At 50.7% G+C, this 20,445-nt stretch overlaps 1 protein-coding gene across 1 annotated transcript in view; it reads right to left on the bottom strand.

Annotated features, from left to right (window-relative positions):
• USP35 (ubiquitin specific peptidase 35) overlaps positions 1 to 20,229 on the bottom strand; it is a 64,080-nt gene extending 43,851 nt beyond the window's left edge. Inside the window, exons 1-7 of the mRNA XM_086385786.1 lie at positions 20,011 to 20,229; positions 12,910 to 13,592; positions 11,818 to 11,950; positions 10,142 to 10,271; positions 9,625 to 9,726; positions 7,900 to 8,058; positions 3,104 to 3,297 (exon numbers count right to left, since the gene is read on the bottom strand). Of these exons, the coding sequence (XP_086241912.1) occupies positions 3,104 to 3,297; positions 7,900 to 8,058; positions 9,625 to 9,726; positions 10,142 to 10,271; positions 11,818 to 11,950; positions 12,910 to 13,582 (1,391 nt within the window). The 5' untranslated portion in view covers positions 13,583 to 13,592; positions 20,011 to 20,229. The remainder of the gene's footprint in view (positions 1 to 3,103; positions 3,298 to 7,899; positions 8,059 to 9,624; positions 9,727 to 10,141; positions 10,272 to 11,817; positions 11,951 to 12,909; positions 13,593 to 20,010) is intronic.
• Between the last annotated feature and the right edge of the window lie 216 nt (positions 20,230 to 20,445).

Raw genomic sequence — 20,445 nt, 5'->3', positions numbered from 1 at the left:
AGACAAACCTTGAGGACATTACACTAAGTAAAATAAGTCAGACAGAAAAAGACAAACTGTATCATCTCAATTATATGTGGAATCAACACAGATCGAGGGTTCCCAGAGATGGGGATTGGGTATGGGTGAAATAGATGAAGGTTGTCAAAGGATAACAAAGTTTCAGTTGCAAAAAAAAGTCCTGAGAATGTAATGTAATGTACAGCATAGTTCCTATATTTAGTAATACTGTATCGAATATGAAAGTCGCTAAGAGAATAAATCTTTAAATTTCTTATCAGAACAAAAAAATGTGTAACTATGTGTGGTTATGGATGTTAAGTAGATTTATTATGGTGATCATTTCATAATATAGACATATGGTTGACCCTTGAACAATGCAGAGGTTAGGGGCACCAACTCCCATGCTGTCAAAAATCCATGCATAACTTTTGACTCCCCCAAAACATAACTGCTAATAGCCTACTGTCAACTAGAAGCCTTAACAATAACATAAGCAGTTAACATACACTTTTTATGTTATTTATATATCAAGAGATTTTTCATATATTCATAACATACCTTCTAGGCTACAAGGTTTGCCTTCAATTTTTTCTCAAATTGTCACAAATCTCCAAAAATTTTCCCAATATATTTATGAGAAAAAAAATCCACATGTAAGTGGCCCCATGCAATTCAAACCTATGCTGTTCAAGGGCCAACTAATGGTATACCGAATCATTACACAATACACTTGAAATTAATGTCATGTGATATGTCAATTATATCTCAATAAAAGTAAATTTTTTAAAAAGCAACCTCTTTCAACAACTGAAAAAAAAAAAAAAAAGACTATCCACTCCACAGAGAATCTTTAAAAATGGTACAAATGAACTTATTTACAAAGAGAAAAAGTCACAGATGTAAAACAAACAAACAAACACTAGTCATGGTTATCAGTTACCAGGGGGAAAAGGAGTGGGGGAGAGATAAAGTGGGCTATGGGGATTGACATAGGCACACTACTGTATACAAAATAGATAACTAATAAGGACCTACTGTATAGAACTGGGAACTCTACTCAATATTCTGCAGTGGCCTATATAGAATCTAAAAAAAGAGTGGATATATGTCTATGTATAACTGATTCACTTTGCTAAACAGCAGAAACTAACAGAATAGTGTAAATCAACTATATTCCAATAATTTTTTTTTTTTAAAAAAAGATTATCCACAGAGTAAAAAGACAACCCTAGAAGGCTCTGGGAAAAAATATTTGCAAATCATGTATGTGATAAGGGATTAATATTCAGAACATACAAAAAAACTCCTAAACCTCAACAAAAACAACCTGATTCAAAAATAGGCAATGGATTTAAATTGACATTTTGCTGAAGAATAGACACAAATGGCCAATAAGCACATAAAAAGATTCACTAATCATTACAGAAATGGCAAATTAAAAACCATAATGACATACCACCTCACACCTATTTGTTATTGTTGTTGTTTACTAGCTAAGTCCCGTCTGACTCTTTTGCAACCCTATAGCCTGTCAGGATCCTCTGTCCATGGGATTTCCCAGGCAAGAATATTGGAGTGGGTTGCCATTTCCTTCTCCAGGGATCAAACTCGCATCTCCTGCACTGGTAGGAGGGTTCTTTCCCACTGAGCCTCCAGGGAAACCCTTACACCTATTAGGATGACTTATTAAAAAAACAAATAACAAAAAACCAGACATGTTGGAAAGATATAGAGAAATCTACACCTTTATGTACTGTTTGTAGGAATGTAAACTGGTGCTGTCACTACGGAGAACAAGACAGAGGTTCCTCAGAAAGTCTAAAAAACAGAATTACCAAATGACGCAGTAATTCCACTTCGGGGTATGTATCTGAAAGAATCATAAGCAGGGTCTCTAAGAGACACTTGTGCCCCCATGTTCATAACAGGTAAAACACAGACGCAATCATACGTCTATCATTTTACCAATGAACATTACCAAAATGTGGTTTATACACACGATGGAATATTGCCCAGCCCTTAAAGGAAAGAAATTCTGCGATACGCTACAATATGGATGAATCGCGAAGTGAAATAAGCCAAAAAGACAAGTACCATATATGAGGTACTTAAAGCAGAGACAACAATCACAGAAAGTATAATGGTGATTACCAGAGGCTGTGGGGAAGGGAGAATGGGAATATGGGGAGTTATTACTTAATAGGCATAGAGCTTCAGATTTACAACAGGAAAAGAGGTAAAGGGATGGATGGTAGTGACGGCTGCACAGCAATTGTGAATACAATCTGACACCACTGAACTGTATACTTAAAAATGGTTAATATGGTAAATTTTATGTTATGCGCATTTTTAAACACACACACAAAAAAGGAAAATCAGTGGTTGGCAATCTGCCTGCCAGCACAGGGGACATGGGTTCGATCCCTGGTCTGGGTACGAAGACCCACACGCCTCAGGACAACCAAGCCCATGTGCCACAACTTCTGAACCCGAGCACCTGGAGCCCGTGCTCCGCAGCAAGAGAAACCAGCGCAGCAAGAAGCCTACGCACCACAACCACAGTGGCTCCCGCTCACCCCAACTAGGGGAAGCCAGCAAGAAGCAACGAAGAGCCAGTGCAGCCATAAATTTTTTTAAAAAAAAGGAAAATAGGGAGGAAAGTATGTCTGCTTCTGTGGCCGAAACCTTGATTGATCTTTAAGCAAGTCATCAGTTGAATAGGTACCCACTGACGACAACAATTTTGTTTCACTAATGCCAAGGAAGGTGGAAGTTCTACAGTGGAAGACACTGTCCACCCTCTCAGACTCTAGGAGGAAAGTCAGTGTGTCGACCAACGCAGCAGACCCACTTCCTGCTGCAGCCTGGCCCCCAAATCCCCATCTCAAGTTCCCATCAAGTCTTGACCTATTGCCTAGACAATGGCCTGCAGCCCTCTGGGAGCTCTCACCTGCCCTTCACTTACCCAGAGACCTCAGGGAACTGTGCCCATGATACAGAGCAGGAGCCCCCCATCCACACCCCCATCCCCACCGCCACACACCGGGAAGCCCAGCAGACAGAGGCACAGGCAGACAAGACATATAAAAACAGCACCTACTCGGAAGCCATGAACAAGGCCTGAAGGATGCTGTTCACGTAGCACGTGTTGCCCAGGTTGATTAAACCAATCTTGCCCGTGTCTGACTTGGCCATGAGCCGGGGATAAAAGCCGGCCAACTCACTCTTCTGCGAGGTCCAGGCGTCCTGCCCCAGCAGCTGCTTGATTCGGTCCTCATTGGGAACATGGAGGTCCTGAGTGAGGAACAAGCCAGAGGGTCACTGAGCACCAGGGTTAGCTCGAAGAATACCACCTCCTCCAGGAAACCCTGGAGTACAGCCTACTACACACGGGTCAAGCACACCACCCAAAAAATGTCACAGAGATGTGTGTGAACTGTCCCCTGCTTTCAAACATACTCTAGGTTTTCATCTTGACATGTGGGCCTTCAAGATGATCTTTCATGCCACAACTGCCTTTAGAAAGGGGTAAAATCTTCACTATGTAGATGAAAAAACCAAGACTCAGATAAAGGATTTTCTTAAGAGGCAGTAAAAGAAGACTCTACTATATGTTAAGATGAGTCCAGGATGTGACACGCTTTAAGCAATGACAACACTGGCCCCCTGGCCCAATCCAGCCGTGCTGAGATCTCAACCCTGGTCCTGACTCCTATCCTCACAGCTCTCTGGCTGTGGTCAGTAAGCCAGCCTGACTCAGTCAGCTAACCTCCCTGGACCTCAGTTTGCTCATCTGTCAAATGAGGACACTCCTACTCGTATGTCAGTTCAGCACGCTATACTTTCATGGGGCCTGCTCCTATTTATACCTTCTTCACGTTAAAGTTCGCACAGTCAGCTTTTTCAAATTAGTCAACACCACACACACACAGCCCTGGGAACTTGATCCCACAGTCAGGACGGTGGGAGGATCCTGGGGGTCTGAGGTATGAGTCCTTGGTCACAGGCGCAGGGGTTAGCACACTTTACCATTCATTACCCTTTTCACACTGGAGAGCCGCACTGAAGAGAGTATAACCAGAGCACTGGCTCTAAGGAGGACATAGTCTAAAGAAAGACACCCTAGCATAATAATGCAGTATTATTCACCAGAGTTAAGTGATATTCATGACAGTTCCTCTAGCCCCGTTCTTATTTCCAGATCTTAGCACAGTTCCTAGATTTGTCTAAGGTTCCTGAGCTTCAAACTAGCTCAGCACTGAAAGCCCTCATCAGTGCAAAAGGCAGGGCTCAAGCAGTGGCAGTGGATTAATACATTTGCTCACTCATTTCCCACGACTATTTATCAGATAATTTATCAGATTAGTCAGTCACTTCCCACAGATAGTAAAAATACAGGAGGTGCCTGAGGCAAGAAGCTAGGCATGTGTGCTTAGCCGTGTCCAACTCTTTACGACCACATGGACTGTAGCCAGCCAGCCCCCTCTGTTCATGGAATTTTCCAGGCAAGAATACTGGAATGGGCTGCCATTTCCTTCTCCAGGGGATTTTCCTGACCCAGGGATCGAACCCACGTCTCTTGCATCTGCTGCACTGGCAGGCAGATTCTTTACCAGCTGAGCCACCAGAGAAACCCAAAGAAAAGAAGCTAAGGGCTCAGTAACTTTGTAGTCCCTTCTTTTTTCTTCCTACGATCGCCAATCCAACCCCACCCACACACAACATGAACAAATAGGGACAAAAAGACAGAACCAACACTCTCTGCTCCCCAACACCACAAAATGCAAAAATATCCACACTAGAAAAAAAATCAAATGTCATTTTTCCCAAAGAAGGTAACTTTGTACTCATAGGAGAATAAAGAGAATAAAACAAAAACTTTCAAATAACTTTCAAGCTCCTCCTGTTACTAGAAATCTACATAAAATGTAGCTCCCTCAGCAAGGACCACAGCCCCCAGAGAAACTGCCATAACTTAACACAACTCCCTAAGTGAGAGAACTTTCCAGAATTTATAAAGGTGCCTGTATATAGAGGTCAGGAAGACTCCCTGGAGAAGGAAATGGCAACCCACACCAGTATCCTTGCCTGCAAAATCCCATAGACAGAGGAGATTGGCAGGTCACAGTCAGTGGGGTTGCAGAGAGTCTGACATGACTTAGCAACTAAAAAACAATTCAAAGGATGAATAAAATGTGGAAGAATTTTATAAACAATAAATCCTATTAATACTTGGCAGACTTGCCTCTCAAACTAGCTTGTACCAAAAGGCAGTCAAAGCCATACAGCAAGTATCACACATCTTCCTAGATCTATATTAGCTAAAATCCAAGGAAGAAAAATATGTTTCTATTAAAACAGATGTTTATAATTATGAAGCATATACTTGAATCTTTGAGATGACATGAGATTTTACAGAAACTGAGCTTGTGTCAGGCTGCTTGGGGTAAGTCCCCTGTTCTGAGGTCAAGTACTTCGGAGGAGACGTTGAGAAGCCCAGATCTGCTGGACCATGCAGTCACTCGGCCCTATTTTCTGCCCATCTTCTCGTCTTGCCTCCCTTCCACCACATGTGACCACCAAACTGGACATGCACGTTCTTGCTCCCACACCTTATCCCCTGGCCTCCTCCTCCCAGTTCCTGTCCCTCAAGGTCTAACTCCTATATCCCCTCTCCAGAAGACTTTCCATAATCTTCTCAAGTGGGGGCCCTCACACTATCTACACCTGTCTTATAGAGCTTAACTCCCTACAGCCAATTGCATATGTATTTGCAGACTCACCTCGACCCCCTGGATCAGGCCACAGCCTCCAGTGTGCAAAACCTGGGTCTTCCTCAGCGTGAGCTTCCCCTGGTGCCCAGTTCAGGGCCATGCTCCCTCTTTGTTCACACCTCCATGATATCATACGTCACACCACAGTCCTGTTCATTCACTCATTTATTAGACACACAGATCAAAACGACATGGTCCCTGCCCATCAGAAGCTCACAGGAACAGTCATTTCCAACAAGTTTGAGTCCTGTCTCCTCTGCTCAACCACCTCCAGTGCCAAGGAGCTCATGATCTAATAAGGCAGCTGCTTCTGCTGTTGGTTAGTTCTGACTGTTAAAAAAAAAAAACAACTCTCTCATGCTCAACTGGAAGAACTGAGAAAATCCAAGTAAATGACAGGTAAATGTTGTGTTTTCCTACTCTCATTCATGGTGGATTGTTCCCTTGTGTGTTTTGTATTTGGGGATTATAAACTCATCTTTAATAGAATTTTATCTTTGTGGCTTGAAAGTGGTTTCTTTTCTGCTTTTATCAGGCAACCCTTGGGTATTACAAGTTTATGACCACTTTCAGTGTTAGTATCTGAGCTTAAGAGGTCCCGTAACTGCAGAAAAAGATATGAACCTGAACCCCTAAAATCAGATGAGAGCAGTCCAGTGATGACAAATTTCTTTTTTCCCAATCCAAGCCGGAGAACTTTCCTTGATGTCTATTTGGGACCATGTGTATTTTTTCTAGAACATCATTTTGCTAATAGTAAAGCCTTTTTTGGGTCCCGAATTACAGGGGCCCCTTGATACTAACTCCCTCCTGACGGCAGGCCCTAACCTCAACTCCTGTCCCCACCAGCTCATGCCCCGTGGGGGCTGAGGTTGGCCATCTCACCCAACCTCCCTCCCCACCTCATGGCTAAAGAGTATCACCTCTCATTCGCCACTCTGGAATTTGATTTTCTCTTCCTTTTCAGACCCTGTGGATCCTTACTTACTCTCTTGCAAGCTCAGCTATATACTTAAAAAGATGTTTGTTATATTTTAACAAGCATTTCTGGGTGTTTTCCAATGGGACATTTCTCAGGTTACTTATCTGCTGTGTTACAGATATGGAAGTCAGATCAGAGGTCCTAAAAGGATCACCACCTACCTGGACATCCGTCACCCACACTTGAACCTGTCCTCTGTATCATGCAGTGGGAAAGGGCTCGGCAACCCTGGGCCCTGGCTACATCTCTCACTATCTCCATGACTGTGAATAAAATACCATACCTCTCAGAGTCTCATTTTCCTCATCTATGAACTGAAACATCAGTACCTGCCTCATAGGTTTCTAGTAAGCAACAGAAGACAGAATGTATTAGAAGACACTGGCAAGTGTGACTCTAGCTACAAACACTGGTTATTGTCCTAGCTGTTCAGATGAAGCTGGGTTCAGAAGCCTTTTCTTCCTTGCAGCTTCCACCTCTGACTGGAGGAGATCTGTCCCTCTTCTGCCTCCTCACTGCTCTTGGGCTGATCCTCACAGGTATTTCATAAGCTGCTTAGATCAGAGTTATGGGTAAACATGTCAGTCACCCCACTAGGCTGTGAGCTTCTCACAGGGAGGAGATTTGATCTGCCTCATGCCTGCGTCCGCAGTTCCCAGCCTGGGCCTGGCACAGAGTGTGGCATAAGTCTGCTCCTGGAGCGCTCAGTCTAAGAGCAGACCGACACACAGACAGTGACGCTGTGTGGCAGAGGGATGGACTAGGGCTGTGGAAGCTCAAAGAGGCCATGATCCAGCCAAGGGACAGGGCTGGGGTGGGGGCTCATTCAGAGTCATCAGAGCCTTCAAGAAGGCTTAGGAGGAGCAGCAGAAGCTATCCAGGCAGAACAAGAGAGGAGTTTAAGTTAGAGTGATTGGCACGTACAAAGGCTCAGAACAGTCAAGACAGGAAGAGCCATCTAGGGGAATGGCAGGTGGCTCAGGGTGCCTGAAGCACAGGATGCGCCGGGGGAGATGACGGGAGGCAGTCAAGGGCTAAAGGAGGGACGGCTGCCACCAACCTGCAGCATGGCCTTGAGCAAAGCCCCAACTGGCACCTTTGTCAGAGTGGGGTGCGGGAACAGTGGGGACTGTCGCTCACCTTGATGGCCTCCATGACGGGCTCATACAGATCCGGGAAGCCGGGAAACCGGAACACCATGCAGTGCACCAGCTCCGCCAACTGCTCCAGGCAGCTGGTCCCCGAGTTGGAGTCCTCCTTGACCAGAGACGCCACCATCGGGGGGATGTGAGGGAGGAGCTGGAGAGCAGAGGAGGGTCAGTCAGCACCAGATTCCCCGCCTGAGTTGTGGGGTGGAAATCAATGCTGGAAGCACCCGGAACTTCTTCAAAGCAGGGAGCTGTGCCCACCTGACCACTGTGCCCCTCACCTGCCTGGGGCTCTAAGCTCTGCAGGCAGCTGACTCTTTACAACACAAATAAAGAGTCTGCCTCACCCTCTTCATCTGTTTAATGGGAAAATAGTTCCCTGCTCACAGCTGAGGGCAGGCCTGAGCCCCAGCTATCAAGTATCAGCCAACCGATCTGCCTGAAGAGCCTGAAGGGCAGAGTGACCCACGCTACTCTGTTACCCAGGAGTGATGCTGGGGCCACAGTGTGGTCAGCTTGTGGCAGCCCTGACAGAGATGAGTGGCAGCAAATGTTTAACGTGGAAAGCACTTCCTCCCACGGTGACATGTGGCGATTACTCTCCCCATCCTACAGATGAAGACATTAAATGAGACAGCTTATGTAATTTGGCAAGGACTTCACCATTGCTGTCTGAGCCAGGTCTGTATGAACCCAAAGCCCATTTTTTTTTCCTCTGTGCTATAGTGTTAACTTTCAAACCTATAGGGAAGCCACACCATAATGTACCGAGGATGGAAGAGTCAGGGCACAGAAACTGGAAGCAGGGGAGCCCAGGAGAAGGATGAGAGGGGGGGAAATATATATATAAAGTCCCTTGCACGTAACAGGCTATGACAAATGTGACCTCATCTAACCCTGTTCCACCAGCCTAAGGGTTTACCCCCAACCCACGCTCTGAGAGCTAAGTGTCTGGCCCAAGGTCACCACATCTGATCAATGGCAGAGCTGAGACTCAACCCCATGCAACCCCAATCCCTGGTTCGGTGCTCTTCCCACTGCACAAGTCAGGAAGCATTTTTCAGCACTGATCAAGGGCCACAAGAATCCCGGGCCCCTTCTGCAGGGCTGCAGGCTGTTCTTCCCAAGGGAGGGCCCAGAAGGCAGCAGAAAGGGCCCGGAGCTGAGGCCAGGCCTCCTGGGTGCTGATGGACAGCAGGGTTTAGACTGGACTCCTGATGGACTCCTGACCTACACTGGGTCAGACCAACTCAGTGAAACCAACTCAGCTGGAATCTTCCCTGTACCACTCACCAGCAGTGTGCCTGCAACATGCCATCTAATCTCCCTAATCTGCAGTTTCTTCAGTTGAAAAATGGGGAAAATGACAAAAACCTGTCTTGGGGCTACTCTGGGAGTAAAATGAATGAACATGTGTAATGTCTTTAGCACTGTGCCTGCCACACAGCTGGCACCCAAGAAACACTGCTGCCGTTCATTTTAGGCCGGTACTCAGGGCCCAGGGGGAGCGTCACATGCATTCTCTGACCTCAGTTTTCTATCTGTAAAATTGGATCTCAAGTCTCTTCCAGTGCTAACATCCAGGACTGGGAGGTCTTAGCCTTCAAGCTCCAACCCCTTAAGCCCCAACAGAGACAACACGTCTGGCCTCTAGCCAGACCACTGGGGGATGCAGGGCCACCCACCCATCCTCAGGGCAACATGCAGGTGTCCTTACCAGGTGGAAGGCCTCATGGGAGTGCTGGAAGGTCAGAAGCATGTACTTGAGGACGGACAAGGCGGCGCCCCGGACAATGGGATACAGAAGCTTGGAGAAAACCTGGAAAAAAAAACCTGGTCAGGAGTCCCACAGACCTGGGCCACCCAGGGCCAAGTGTAGGCACAGGCCTGAAAGGGGGCCAGAGACACCGGAGTCAAAGCAGCAGACCCATGAGGGAGCCAGAACACAGAGGTGCTCACAGACTTGGGTGGATGGACAGCTGGTGAAATGGACAGCAAGACGGTCAGATATCTGATGGATGGATGCACCAAAAGTGACAGATGCACACACTTGAATGAAGAGTCAGAGGAATGAATGGGGGAAACCTGAGGCCCAGAGGAAAGCAGTGAATTGTCCCAGGTCACAGTGAGCTTGGGTGGGAGCCTCAGTGCTCTGCCTCCCAGACCTGCACTGCCCCTGGCAAGAGACTAGCGGGAAAGGCCAGAGGCCAGGGCTAGGACAGGGGCCCACCAACCTTCTCAATTTTGGCGAGTGAAACCTCGATCAAGATGCTGAACTTCTTAACAGCGGCCAGACCCTTCAGCAGTGCAATGATCCACTTGTCAATATTCTTCCCCAGGGGCCAGGACACCCAGTCGATCATCCTGGTGAGGGGAGTGACAGCGACACAAGGACCAGGGAGTCCCAAATGCCTGGGAGCGGGCAGCCCAGGGACCAGCCATACTGACCTGAGATCCCCTCACACTGACTCACACCTACACAGGGCAGCCCTGGGATCTGGGGGATGAACAGGACACCCTGGGGACTATAAACAAGCCAAGCACAGGCACCCGGCAGAGACTGGGGCTCCCAGCCCGGCAGGAGGGAAGCCAGGCCCTCTCAACGCCCCAAACCTCCCCCCACACACACTGCGCTGCAGTAGCAGAGCAGGGCTTTCAGCTACCTCTGCCTGGACTGTGGGGCCCAACGGCAGGAGAAGTACTGCCCCGAGGCCAGAAGCTCTGGCTCCAGCAAACCTTCGTTCGTGACCTGGAGCAAGTCACTTACTCTCTTTAGCCTCAGTTTCTTCCTCTGTCAAATAGAGACGACACCTACCTCACAGGGTTGTTGTATGGATTAAGAGATAACAATGGCTAACCGATAACATTTATTCATTCCGCAACAGGCACTGCTCTGCCTTACGTGTATTAACCCCTGTGACCCCCCCACAAGATAACACCTGCATGCACGGACCATGAAGCTGCCACACAGTAGGTACTTGGGAAAAAAAGCACTAATATCATTATTTTTATACTTGGTAGCTCCTGCTACAAAGAAGTAGTAAATATGGTAGTAACAGCTACCACGGCACTATTCTAGGCACCATGTAACATCTCATCTTACCTAATTCAACCCTCACAACAACCCTGTAAGATGGGCCCAATTATACTACAAATTACACATGAGGATGCTGAGGCAGAGAGGGGTTGAGTAACTTGCCCAGAATCACACAAGCAAGAAGTGGGAGAGCCAAGACTTGAACTCAGGCAGTTTACTTCTAGAGCCCACTCTCTCACCCACTAAAGACAAGGAATCCGGGAAGGCCCAATGGAGGAGACAGTGGATCTGCACACAGGAATGGAAAGAATGGTAGGGGAGGGGGGATGCCAGGCGGATGGAGTCTGCAGAGCCAAAGGCCTGCAGGCAGGAGGGTAGGTGTCATATTCTGAGGTCACTGGCCAGGCAGGTGTGGCTAGATCACAGGTGTGATGATGTTCACATGAGGTGGGGGATGTGCAAGAGCTCTGTGAGCTGAAAAGTACCCAAACTCTGTTTACCATACTTGCCAAACTCAGAAAGCACTTCATAAAGTACTTTTTATCTCCTATCATTGACCCCATGGGAGCCTGACAACTTTTTATACTACCTCTGCTATTACAGATGGGACAACTGAAGCTCAGAGAGTCCGCTGACTGGTCTAGGGTCACAGAGTTGGTAGACAGCCTGAGAGCATCACTAGAGCAAAGCTCTCTGTGTGTCTCCCACATCCAGCCCTGGGCCAGGCACAGGAAGGGCTCAAAGGATGGATGGACTGAACAAGCATGAGGGCCTGGGCCCTCTGACACTAAATCTAACCCAGCAATCCCACCCAGTGGAAGGGGCTTCTGGGACACAGAGAGAGACCTGACCACCACTTGTCTCTCAGCCCACCTGCTGATGGCGGTCAGCATCTGGGAGTCCGTCACACTGTCATCATTGCTGAGGTTCCGGACGACACCATCCATGAGCTCCAACGGGAGGTGTTGGACCACACTGGCAAGGGCGCTAGACGGTGGCTCCTCCTCTGGAACAGGGGCCGGGGCTGAGCTTAGAGGACAAATGGGCCCCACCCCTCCCCTAGCACCCCATGTCCTTCATGCTGCCAAGGAACTAGGGGCCCTCTGCAAAGAGCACACTGGGGCCACCTCCTCGCCTCCTACAGCATCCCAGCCTCTATCTCACCTTAGCTCATTCACTCAACAGACCTTCACTGGCACTGCTCTGGCCCTGAGCTGAGCAAAGAAAAAAGTACTAACCCCTAACTACGCCTGTATAGGCAAGGCCCTTAGATAGTAACAGTGGAGCTGGAAAGAACAGGAAAGAGGGCAATGTAACTTGAGGGGAGGAAGGACATTCCAGGTGAACCGAATAGACATTAAAAAAAAAAAAAATTAGTCATCAAAATTTGTTGTCCAATTGTATGAAAGACCTAGGTCCTTACACACCCAGCCCTGGTTCCTCCAAGCCAGGTGCATTCCCTTCCTTTCCCATGAACAACCCTATAATCAGGGAAGGCACAAATTTTATTTTAGCCATTTAAACTACAGTCCAATTTCCACAGGTGTCAACAGGGCCAACATTTACAATTCACAGTTGACAGGTACAGGCTCCATCATGTCTCTGGATCTACCCCTCTGCCTGCCCTGAGCACCCTATTGCTGCCTGGCGCTGCCCAGCTCTCAAGGCCAGCCTCAAAAATCATCACTTGGAAACTCACCTGACCCACAGAGCATGATGACCATCCCCGCTTCCTGTTGACTCACTCATCCCCCTCCCCCAACTCCTCCTGGCCCTCTAGAGGAGTGGACCACAGGATCTGAGCCCCCACCTCCACCCGCAGGAGCTCAGGAGGGGCCTGCTAAGTAAAAGCACATCCCCCCACACACCCCTGGGCACTAGCGTGCATACACCACACCACCAAGCGGGCGCGCCACGCAGAAGACTGCACACACGGGCCCCACTGCGGCCCCAGGGCACACGCACCTGTGCAGGAGATAACGGCGAACAGCTCCTTGAGGCAGGGCAGGATGGCGGCGGGCTGCGCGCGCCACAGCTGCGCCAGGAGCCCGCTCACTTGCTGGGCCTGCTCCAGGAACTCCACGGCGCCCTCCTCGCCCTCGGCCGGGCATCGAAAGCGGCCGAGGCAGCGCACAAGCTGCTGGCAGAAGAGCAGGCGGTGAGGGCCGTCGGGGACGCAGCGTGGGTGCCGTGCCAGCAGCCGCGCCACCTGCGCGCAGACCGCGGGGCCCGGGCGCTCGCACACCGTGCGCAGCACCTCGCGCCGCAGCAGCGCAAACACCTCGTCGGCCCCGGGCCCCTCGGGCAGCAGTTGCAGACAGAGCTGCACGCAGGCCAGCGCGCGGGCGCTCGGCGGCCCGGCGCCTCCCTGGAGGAGGCGCAGCACGCGGCGCGCGCTGAAAAACTCGGCGAAGACCTCCGGGTGGTGGCGGCCGGCCACGTGCAGCAGCTGGCAGCCCACGCGGCGGGGCAGCTCGTCGGCGCCGCTCACGTAGAGGCGCGTACCCAGCGCCAGCAGCGCCAGGCACTGCTCGCGCTCCAGCGGCTGCCGCGCCGCCTCCAGCACGCGCCGCACGAGCCCTTGCTTCACGCTCGCTGGGTATGATGATGTCACCACGGCCTCCAGGATCTTGTCCATGGTGACCAGGCTGTGGGGGACAGGGAGCAGGGTCACAATCTGCCCGACAGGACCGAGCTCCACGCCCCCCCCTCCCCCCGCCACGTGGTCTCCTGCGTGCTGAGACTTCGGGGCGAGCAGCTCAACCTTTCTGGACCCCAGCTCCCCATCCGTGTAATGGGGCAACGATGCGTTCGTCCCTGGGAGGTATCCTAATGAGGTAAAAGCACAATGCCTGGCACATAAATAAGCCCCAGTGGATTGTAATTATTGCTGATGCATCTCACAAAGGCAACATCTGAGTCTTCCCGTTTGCTCCGCCCCTTTGCCTCTCCCCTACCCATTCCCAACTCCACCCCGGGGCCTCCCTGACCACCTAGTCCATTCTCGGCAAGGCAGGTAAGAGCTGGATCTAGAAGCTGCTGTCCAGAGCCCTGACCAAGTCATGTCCTGCGGGAAGATGAGCTGTGCGCACACACAAATCACTCCTCCAGGAAGGGAGGGCTGACAGGGCTTCCAGAGATCCCTGCACACTTTATTCTGCCCCCAGTCAGCTTCTTGCTCTTTCTCAAATGACCTACCCTTTTCCTCTTTGTGTTCACCGTGCCTTTCGCCTTCACCGTGCCTTTCACCTGAAACATCCTATCTCCCAAGACCTCCACCATGAACACATATTCATACAACCAGGCAAAGTCCTGTTTTTCCTCTAAAGCCCACTTAAAACACCCAGACCTTAATTAGAACTCCCTGGACCTCCAGGCTTGAATTCACCCCTCAACTGGATTTCTCCATTGGTCACCTCCATTGGCCACTTCGTCCACTGTAGCTGGGATCACACAGTGCCGGGTTGTATGGATTTGAATCTCCTCCACCAAGGCAGAGCACCTTGTCTCTGTGCTCAGCCCTGCACAGTTGGGGGCCTGTCACCTCCCGAGCCTCAGCCTACATCAGCCCCTCACTTTGGGGCTCACTGTATCCTCCCTGCCACTGGGCGCTTGCACTTGCTTGTCCCCTCCCTGGTTGGCTAACACTACAAACCTCAGCTCCAACTTCTTCCTCACAGAGGGCCTGCCTGACGTCCTTGTATGGGTCAAACACCCCTGTTAACAGTTTCACAGCATCCTATCCTCCTATAGAGTACTAATCATGATTTCTTGGTTGGGGTCATCCTCCTGCACTATATTAATATATAGGTTCCTGAGGGCAGGAACCAAGTCAGGTTTTGTTCACCACAGTATCCCCAGTACCTAGCACAGTGCCTGGCACACAGTAGGGATCTGCTGAATGAGCAGATGCAGTGTGTGTTGAGAGTTATTCCTTATTCCTCTGAGCCAAATCTCTGCCCTTCTCCATTTGAGCTGTTTTCTGGAAGACTTCATCCTAAACTGACCCACTTTGATTCCTGACTCTCATGCTGGTTCCCACAGGTTCAGGTCCTAAAAGGCAGGATCATTTCTTTGCTTCTTTTGTTTAATCCCATACTGGGCAGGACCCAGTATAAGGGTCAGTATATGGTAATTGTTTAATTAAACTTATTGGATCAGTAAAAACTACTCTCTTAAGACCTGGAGTAGGTGTGAAGACATGCCAGAAATTTCATAGATGATGGGCCAGAAACTTTTATTCAAAACCACAGATACTGTGGGACCCCCAACTATGTGCCAGGCCCTATGGAGACACTCCCTTCTCTGTCCTAGCTCTCCACTGAGACCAAACCTCCATTACTACAAGTGTTACAATGTAATGGACTCATTTCTCTCTCTCTCTCTCACCAGACTGTGAGCTCCTCCAGGTAGGGACCAGTCACTGCAGAGTAGGTGCCCCTGAGGAGTTTACTGCAGTTAGAGGGTGTAGCTAGGGCACAGATAGCGGTTCCTGAATGCTGGCCTCGCTGCTTCAGAATCACCTGATCATTTAGTACAAGTTCATATCCCCCAAGTCTGGAATGGTGTTAGACTCTATTCTTTGAGAGTCATCCGGGATCCATTCTGCTTACCATCCAGAATGATAGAGGCTCTCTGAGCCTCTATTTCCACCCTGTAGGGCTGTTGTGAAGACAAATATAAAGGCCTTAGCATGGTGCTGGGCACAAGAAAGTGCTCAAAAAGTGTCAATGCTTTTTGCTTTAGAAGCAAAGTCCTCGCCCTTAGGAGATTCCAGTCCGGTGGTGGAGACAGATGCATTGGTGGAGTGTCAATGTAAGTAAGGCGTGCTCTCAAAAGGCCTTTAAAAGTGTCTTTAAAAATGAATCTGCATTCAGCCCTGGTCCTCTCCTTCCTGAGCAGTCCCTTGCAGACCATCCCTCAAACCCCTACCCTCCAGACTAGTGGACTTAATACTTTCAACCCAAAATGCCGAGAAACCCTGGTGTTCAGGCAACCAAGGAGAAATTCTAATCAATGAGATATTAACATCATGTGTGGAGGAAAAAGACCTGGGGCAGGCATAAATAGAGTTCTGGCGCTAAGGAAGGCTCTGGAAGTAGAAAGAAAATCAAATTAGGAACGAGGAGTCCTGCATTCAAGTGTGACCTGGAATAAATCCCATTTAGTCCTGCAACTCATTGTGTGACCTTGACCACATAATAGCATGAGCCTCTTTTCTGTAAAATGGGGATAAAAAGCGAGGGATCAGAGGCTGGCAATTTCCTACTGTTCTACTTGATACCTGCCTCATAATACATGATACATGCCTGGCAGCTGGGAGCTTGGTCAGTGGAGCCATTCTACGAGCGTGTGATCTCCAAGGCCAGCTGTGCAGCCTCTGTGCAGTCCATGGCCTAACCACTCTGGCAAGCTCTGCCTATCCGCCCCCACTCCCACACAGGCACTCTGAGGTCAGCTGTCACCATGGTCACCAACGAACCCACTCAGGAATATCTTGGATGCATTCATGCAACGGGGTTTTTAGAGGCATGGACCTCACCTGACCCATCCCAGGCCACAGAAGGGAGGTAGAATAATGCCTGCTCTCCCCACGGCACGGGTGGGGAAGCTGAGAACCAACAAGGGACAAAGACGCGCCTTGGCAGGGTGGGATTAGAACCTGCACTCGGCCGCCCTTGGGGAGGAGGAAGCAGACTGCCAGTGCTCCTCGGTGTGTGGGGGGGCCACGGGGAGGGTGGGGAACTACCTTCCTTCTAGGCTCTGGAGGAGGACACACCCTGTCAACGCTGGCTCTGACCCTAGAGGCACCTGCCCCATGCCAAATGCAGCAGCAAACAGCAGCTGTGCCCTCCCCCAGAAAAGCCTGAGTCAGAGTAGAAGACTCGGGTTCTCTGCCTTAGAATCACCAGGTGACCCTGGGTGAGTCCCTCCTGAGACTCCTCAGCCTTCTCATCTGGAAATGGGGACCATTCTGAGCCTACCGCTGATGAGGCTGAGAGGGCAGGGAGTTCCCTGGTTGGCTAGTGGTTAGGATTCGGCGCTTTCACTGCCATGGCCTCGGTTCAGCCCCTGGTCAGGGAAATGAGATCCCTCAAGTCACAAGGCACATCAAGGGCTAGGTACAGTGTTAGCCACTCAGTCGTGTCCAACTCTTTGTGACCTCATGGACTGTAGCCTGCCAGGCTTCTCCATCCATGGAATTCTCCAGGCAAGAGTGGGTTGCCATTTCCTTCTCCAAGGGATCTTCCCAACCCAGGGATCAAGCCTGGGTCTCCTGCATTGCAGACAGACTCTTTTACCATCTGAGCCACTAGGGAAGCCCCAAGGGCTGGATAATAGATAAGAAAAAATAAGAGCCTATTCTTGGGACATCTGCACTGAGAAGCAAAACTGATACTGTCTGGAGACAAAGGAGACACATACTCCTGATCCAGCTGATTCTGGAAGGAATTTCATCCATTAACCCTCACTGCCAACTCATCATTTCCATTCTTTCTCCTGAGCTCCAGCCCCGCCCAATATCAGCTCCTTTTTACCTCTTGCCTGGACTAGTGCAGTAGCCTCTTAACCAATCCCCGTTTTCCCTTCCCCAATCCAACCTCCACTAGAGGCATGTGTCCTGTAGGAGTACAGAGTCCAGGTTTCAGATCTAGTCCAGCTACTACCCCCATTGTGGCCACAACCATCAAGGCTGGTGTTTTTCCACCTCTTGGAGTCTATGAAGCCCCAAATGGAAGATGACCACCTGCTCACTCCTTAGCCTTTCCCAGCCAGTGCTGTGGCTCCTCCCCACACCCTTGGCTTGTATGGGCAGCCTGGGAGTCCCAGCAACATCCAGCCTGCTCCAGGAAGTGGGAAAGCACATGAGAAGAAAATCATGACCCCTCCCCTGGAAAGCCCAGGTCCCTTTAACTGTCCTTCTTAAGTGACCCTCTGCCTTTCCACGGTGTATTGACAGTCTCTGTTCCTGCATGATAGAGACTGAATGTACCCACTGTCCATCACTCATCAACCCCAAAGCACCCTGTGTGTGTGCCTGTGTGCACAATGCCCTGCCTCACTCTCTCCCCGGGCCCCAGCTCAGACTTCCCCATCCCTCCCCGGTCTCTCCCACTCACCCTGCAAATGTTGGCAAAGCAACCTCATTAGATAATAAACTCCATCCTGCCATGTCCCTGCTTAGAACCCTCAAGGCTTCCCCAGTCCCTTCAAGGTAAAGTCCAAACTCCTGAGCCTGTCTTTCAAGTCTTTTCTGTGACACTAAGCTAATATGGGGCAGGGTTAGAGATGAACTTGACAAACTCCATTTGGTGGTGGTGAGTCTACAGGAATTTGGGCAGTGGGCTTTTTCCTGCTCAACACTTTGGGGATGTTTTCTCTGCTGGGAAAGAGAAAACATCCTCTTTTCTCTCCCGGCAAATTCTGACTCATTTTTCAATACCTGGGTCACATGACCCCTCCTCTGGGAAGCCTTTCCAAATCCCCCTGCAACTCAAGTCTCTGGGCTTTGGCCTCCCAAGGCCGTCTTCACTTCTCTCATCCTTCAGCAGTGGAACCAGATTGATTTTATATCCATCTCCCCCACCAGGTGGGGATCTCTTTGGGGAGGAAGTAGGTCCAATTCCCCTGTCTGTGCCCAGTGTCCAGCACAGGACCGGGCACAGAGGTGAAGGAGTGCCAAGTGACCGAGAGACATGACAGCAAGATGAGATAAAACCAAGGATGTCGCTAGAAAAGCTCCTTCCAGGGACAGGCCTGACCCTCGGTCCATTCACCGCCCCCTGGTCAGGTCCAGTCGTGCATATCCACAACCCTGAGAATCTGAAAACCTCAGCCAAGAGAGCCCCTACAGAGGTCACTGGATGGGCCATTCTAGAAATGACTCCAACAACCAGAGCTGAAGAAAAAGAAAACAAACAAAGAAGACTGTTCCTGGTTAACTCTCAGGTAGAAAGCTCACAGAATCTCCTGGGACACGGAAGGGTGCTTCAAGGTCTCACTCAATCTCTTCAGATGCCGGAGCACAGCAACCCACCCCCCGCTACTCACCCTCACCCCCGGCCCAGCAGCCCAGCACTGAGAAGCGCATTTCCTTTCCTCTTTGACCCTCAGACCCAGTCTCCCTCCTTTGGCTCCCCTGGGTGCTGGAGCTGCCTGTGGGAGGGGGAGACGGGAGCACCAAGCTGTCCTTCCTGACACCCAGAAGCTCTCCATCCCTGGTCCCTCAGGCCTCTGGACAGCAGCATTCCTCTCTGGATTTTTTTAACTGAACTTCTATGCAAGGCAGCCCTGGGAAGGATTCCCTTGCCATACTACCGGGAGACCTTCATTTGGGCCACCAAACTGTCACCCCGAAAGAAAGGAGGGGAAAAAATGAGGTGGGGAGAGGTTATCAGTAAAAACCACCTACGATTTTACTGAAGGGGAACTGAGGAAGAGAAGGGAAGGAGGTGGGATATATTCCCTTCTCAGAAACACATAAGCAATGGGGGCCACCCCTCACACACTTCTGGTGGCCGCGCCCCCATCCCCACCCCACCCCAGGCTTTCTGGAAGGGCGGGCACCAGGCTGACATATCCGGGGTCTCCCGTGCGCAAGGCTTCTTGTAGCTGGAGTACGCCCTGGCCAAGAATGCAGAGAATAGCAGAGCCCATTCCAAGCGCAGGTGGCCTCTCGGGCGCCCCCAGTTTGTAACCCACCTCGGCCCCACCCCACCCCCTCCAGTTATACCACTGCACCTGCTCCCAGCCCAGACTGGGTCTGCGGATCCCACGAAAGGCCGGTGAGCTTCATGATATATTGGGCGCCGGTGCCCTCAACCCTGAGGGGGGCGGGGGCAGGGGCGGGGTCTCTATGTACACAATTGATGAAGGAGATGGAGGCCCAGAGAGGGGTAGCTACTCGCCCAAGGTCACACAGCCAGGCCCACTATGCACCCAGACCTCCCGCCTCCCAGCCCCGGATTCTCAGAGCCCCACGCGCGTGTCCGGGCTCTCGAACCATCAAAAGGATGGTTCAGACACTCCCTCCCCCAACCCTCATACACGCCCCAGTCCCCTTACCTTCGGAAGCCTGGTGGCCCCGGCCTCAGGAGTCAGCTCCTAAGGAGGGGAGCTCTGGCCGGGAAGGAGCCAGGCTGGGCCAGGCGAGGTCAGGGCGGGTCCTTGGCTTCCCCCGGAGTGGGGACGCCCTCCGCCAAGTCCCAGACAGCAGGGATGCTGCTTCCACTGCAAAGCCCAACCTCTCCACCCGGCCCTGCACAAGTCTGTAACTGGGGAGCTCGACTCAGCTGCGTAGCCACAGGGCTGCGGGGCGAAGTTGGGGGGAGGGGCGAGGTGCGGGAAAAGGGGCGGAGCCCAGCGGGGGCCACCCTGCGAACCGCCACTCACGCTGCGTCCCCTTTAAGGCCAGCCGGCCTGAGCTCTGGTGGGGGCGGGGCGGGAGCGGGCCGGCTAACTGCAATGCCTCCCGGGAGATGGAGTTCGACGCCCGAAACG

This window comes from Bos grunniens, chromosome 29 (assembly GCF_055505025.1).
Source record: "Bos grunniens cultivar Pamir isolate PY7600 chromosome 29, Bosgru_T2T1.0, whole genome shotgun sequence".
Lineage (NCBI taxonomy): Eukaryota > Metazoa > Chordata > Mammalia > Artiodactyla > Bovidae > Bos > Bos grunniens.
Note: the sequence above shows the minus strand (reverse complement) of the source record. Positions and strands in the feature narration are given on the sequence as shown.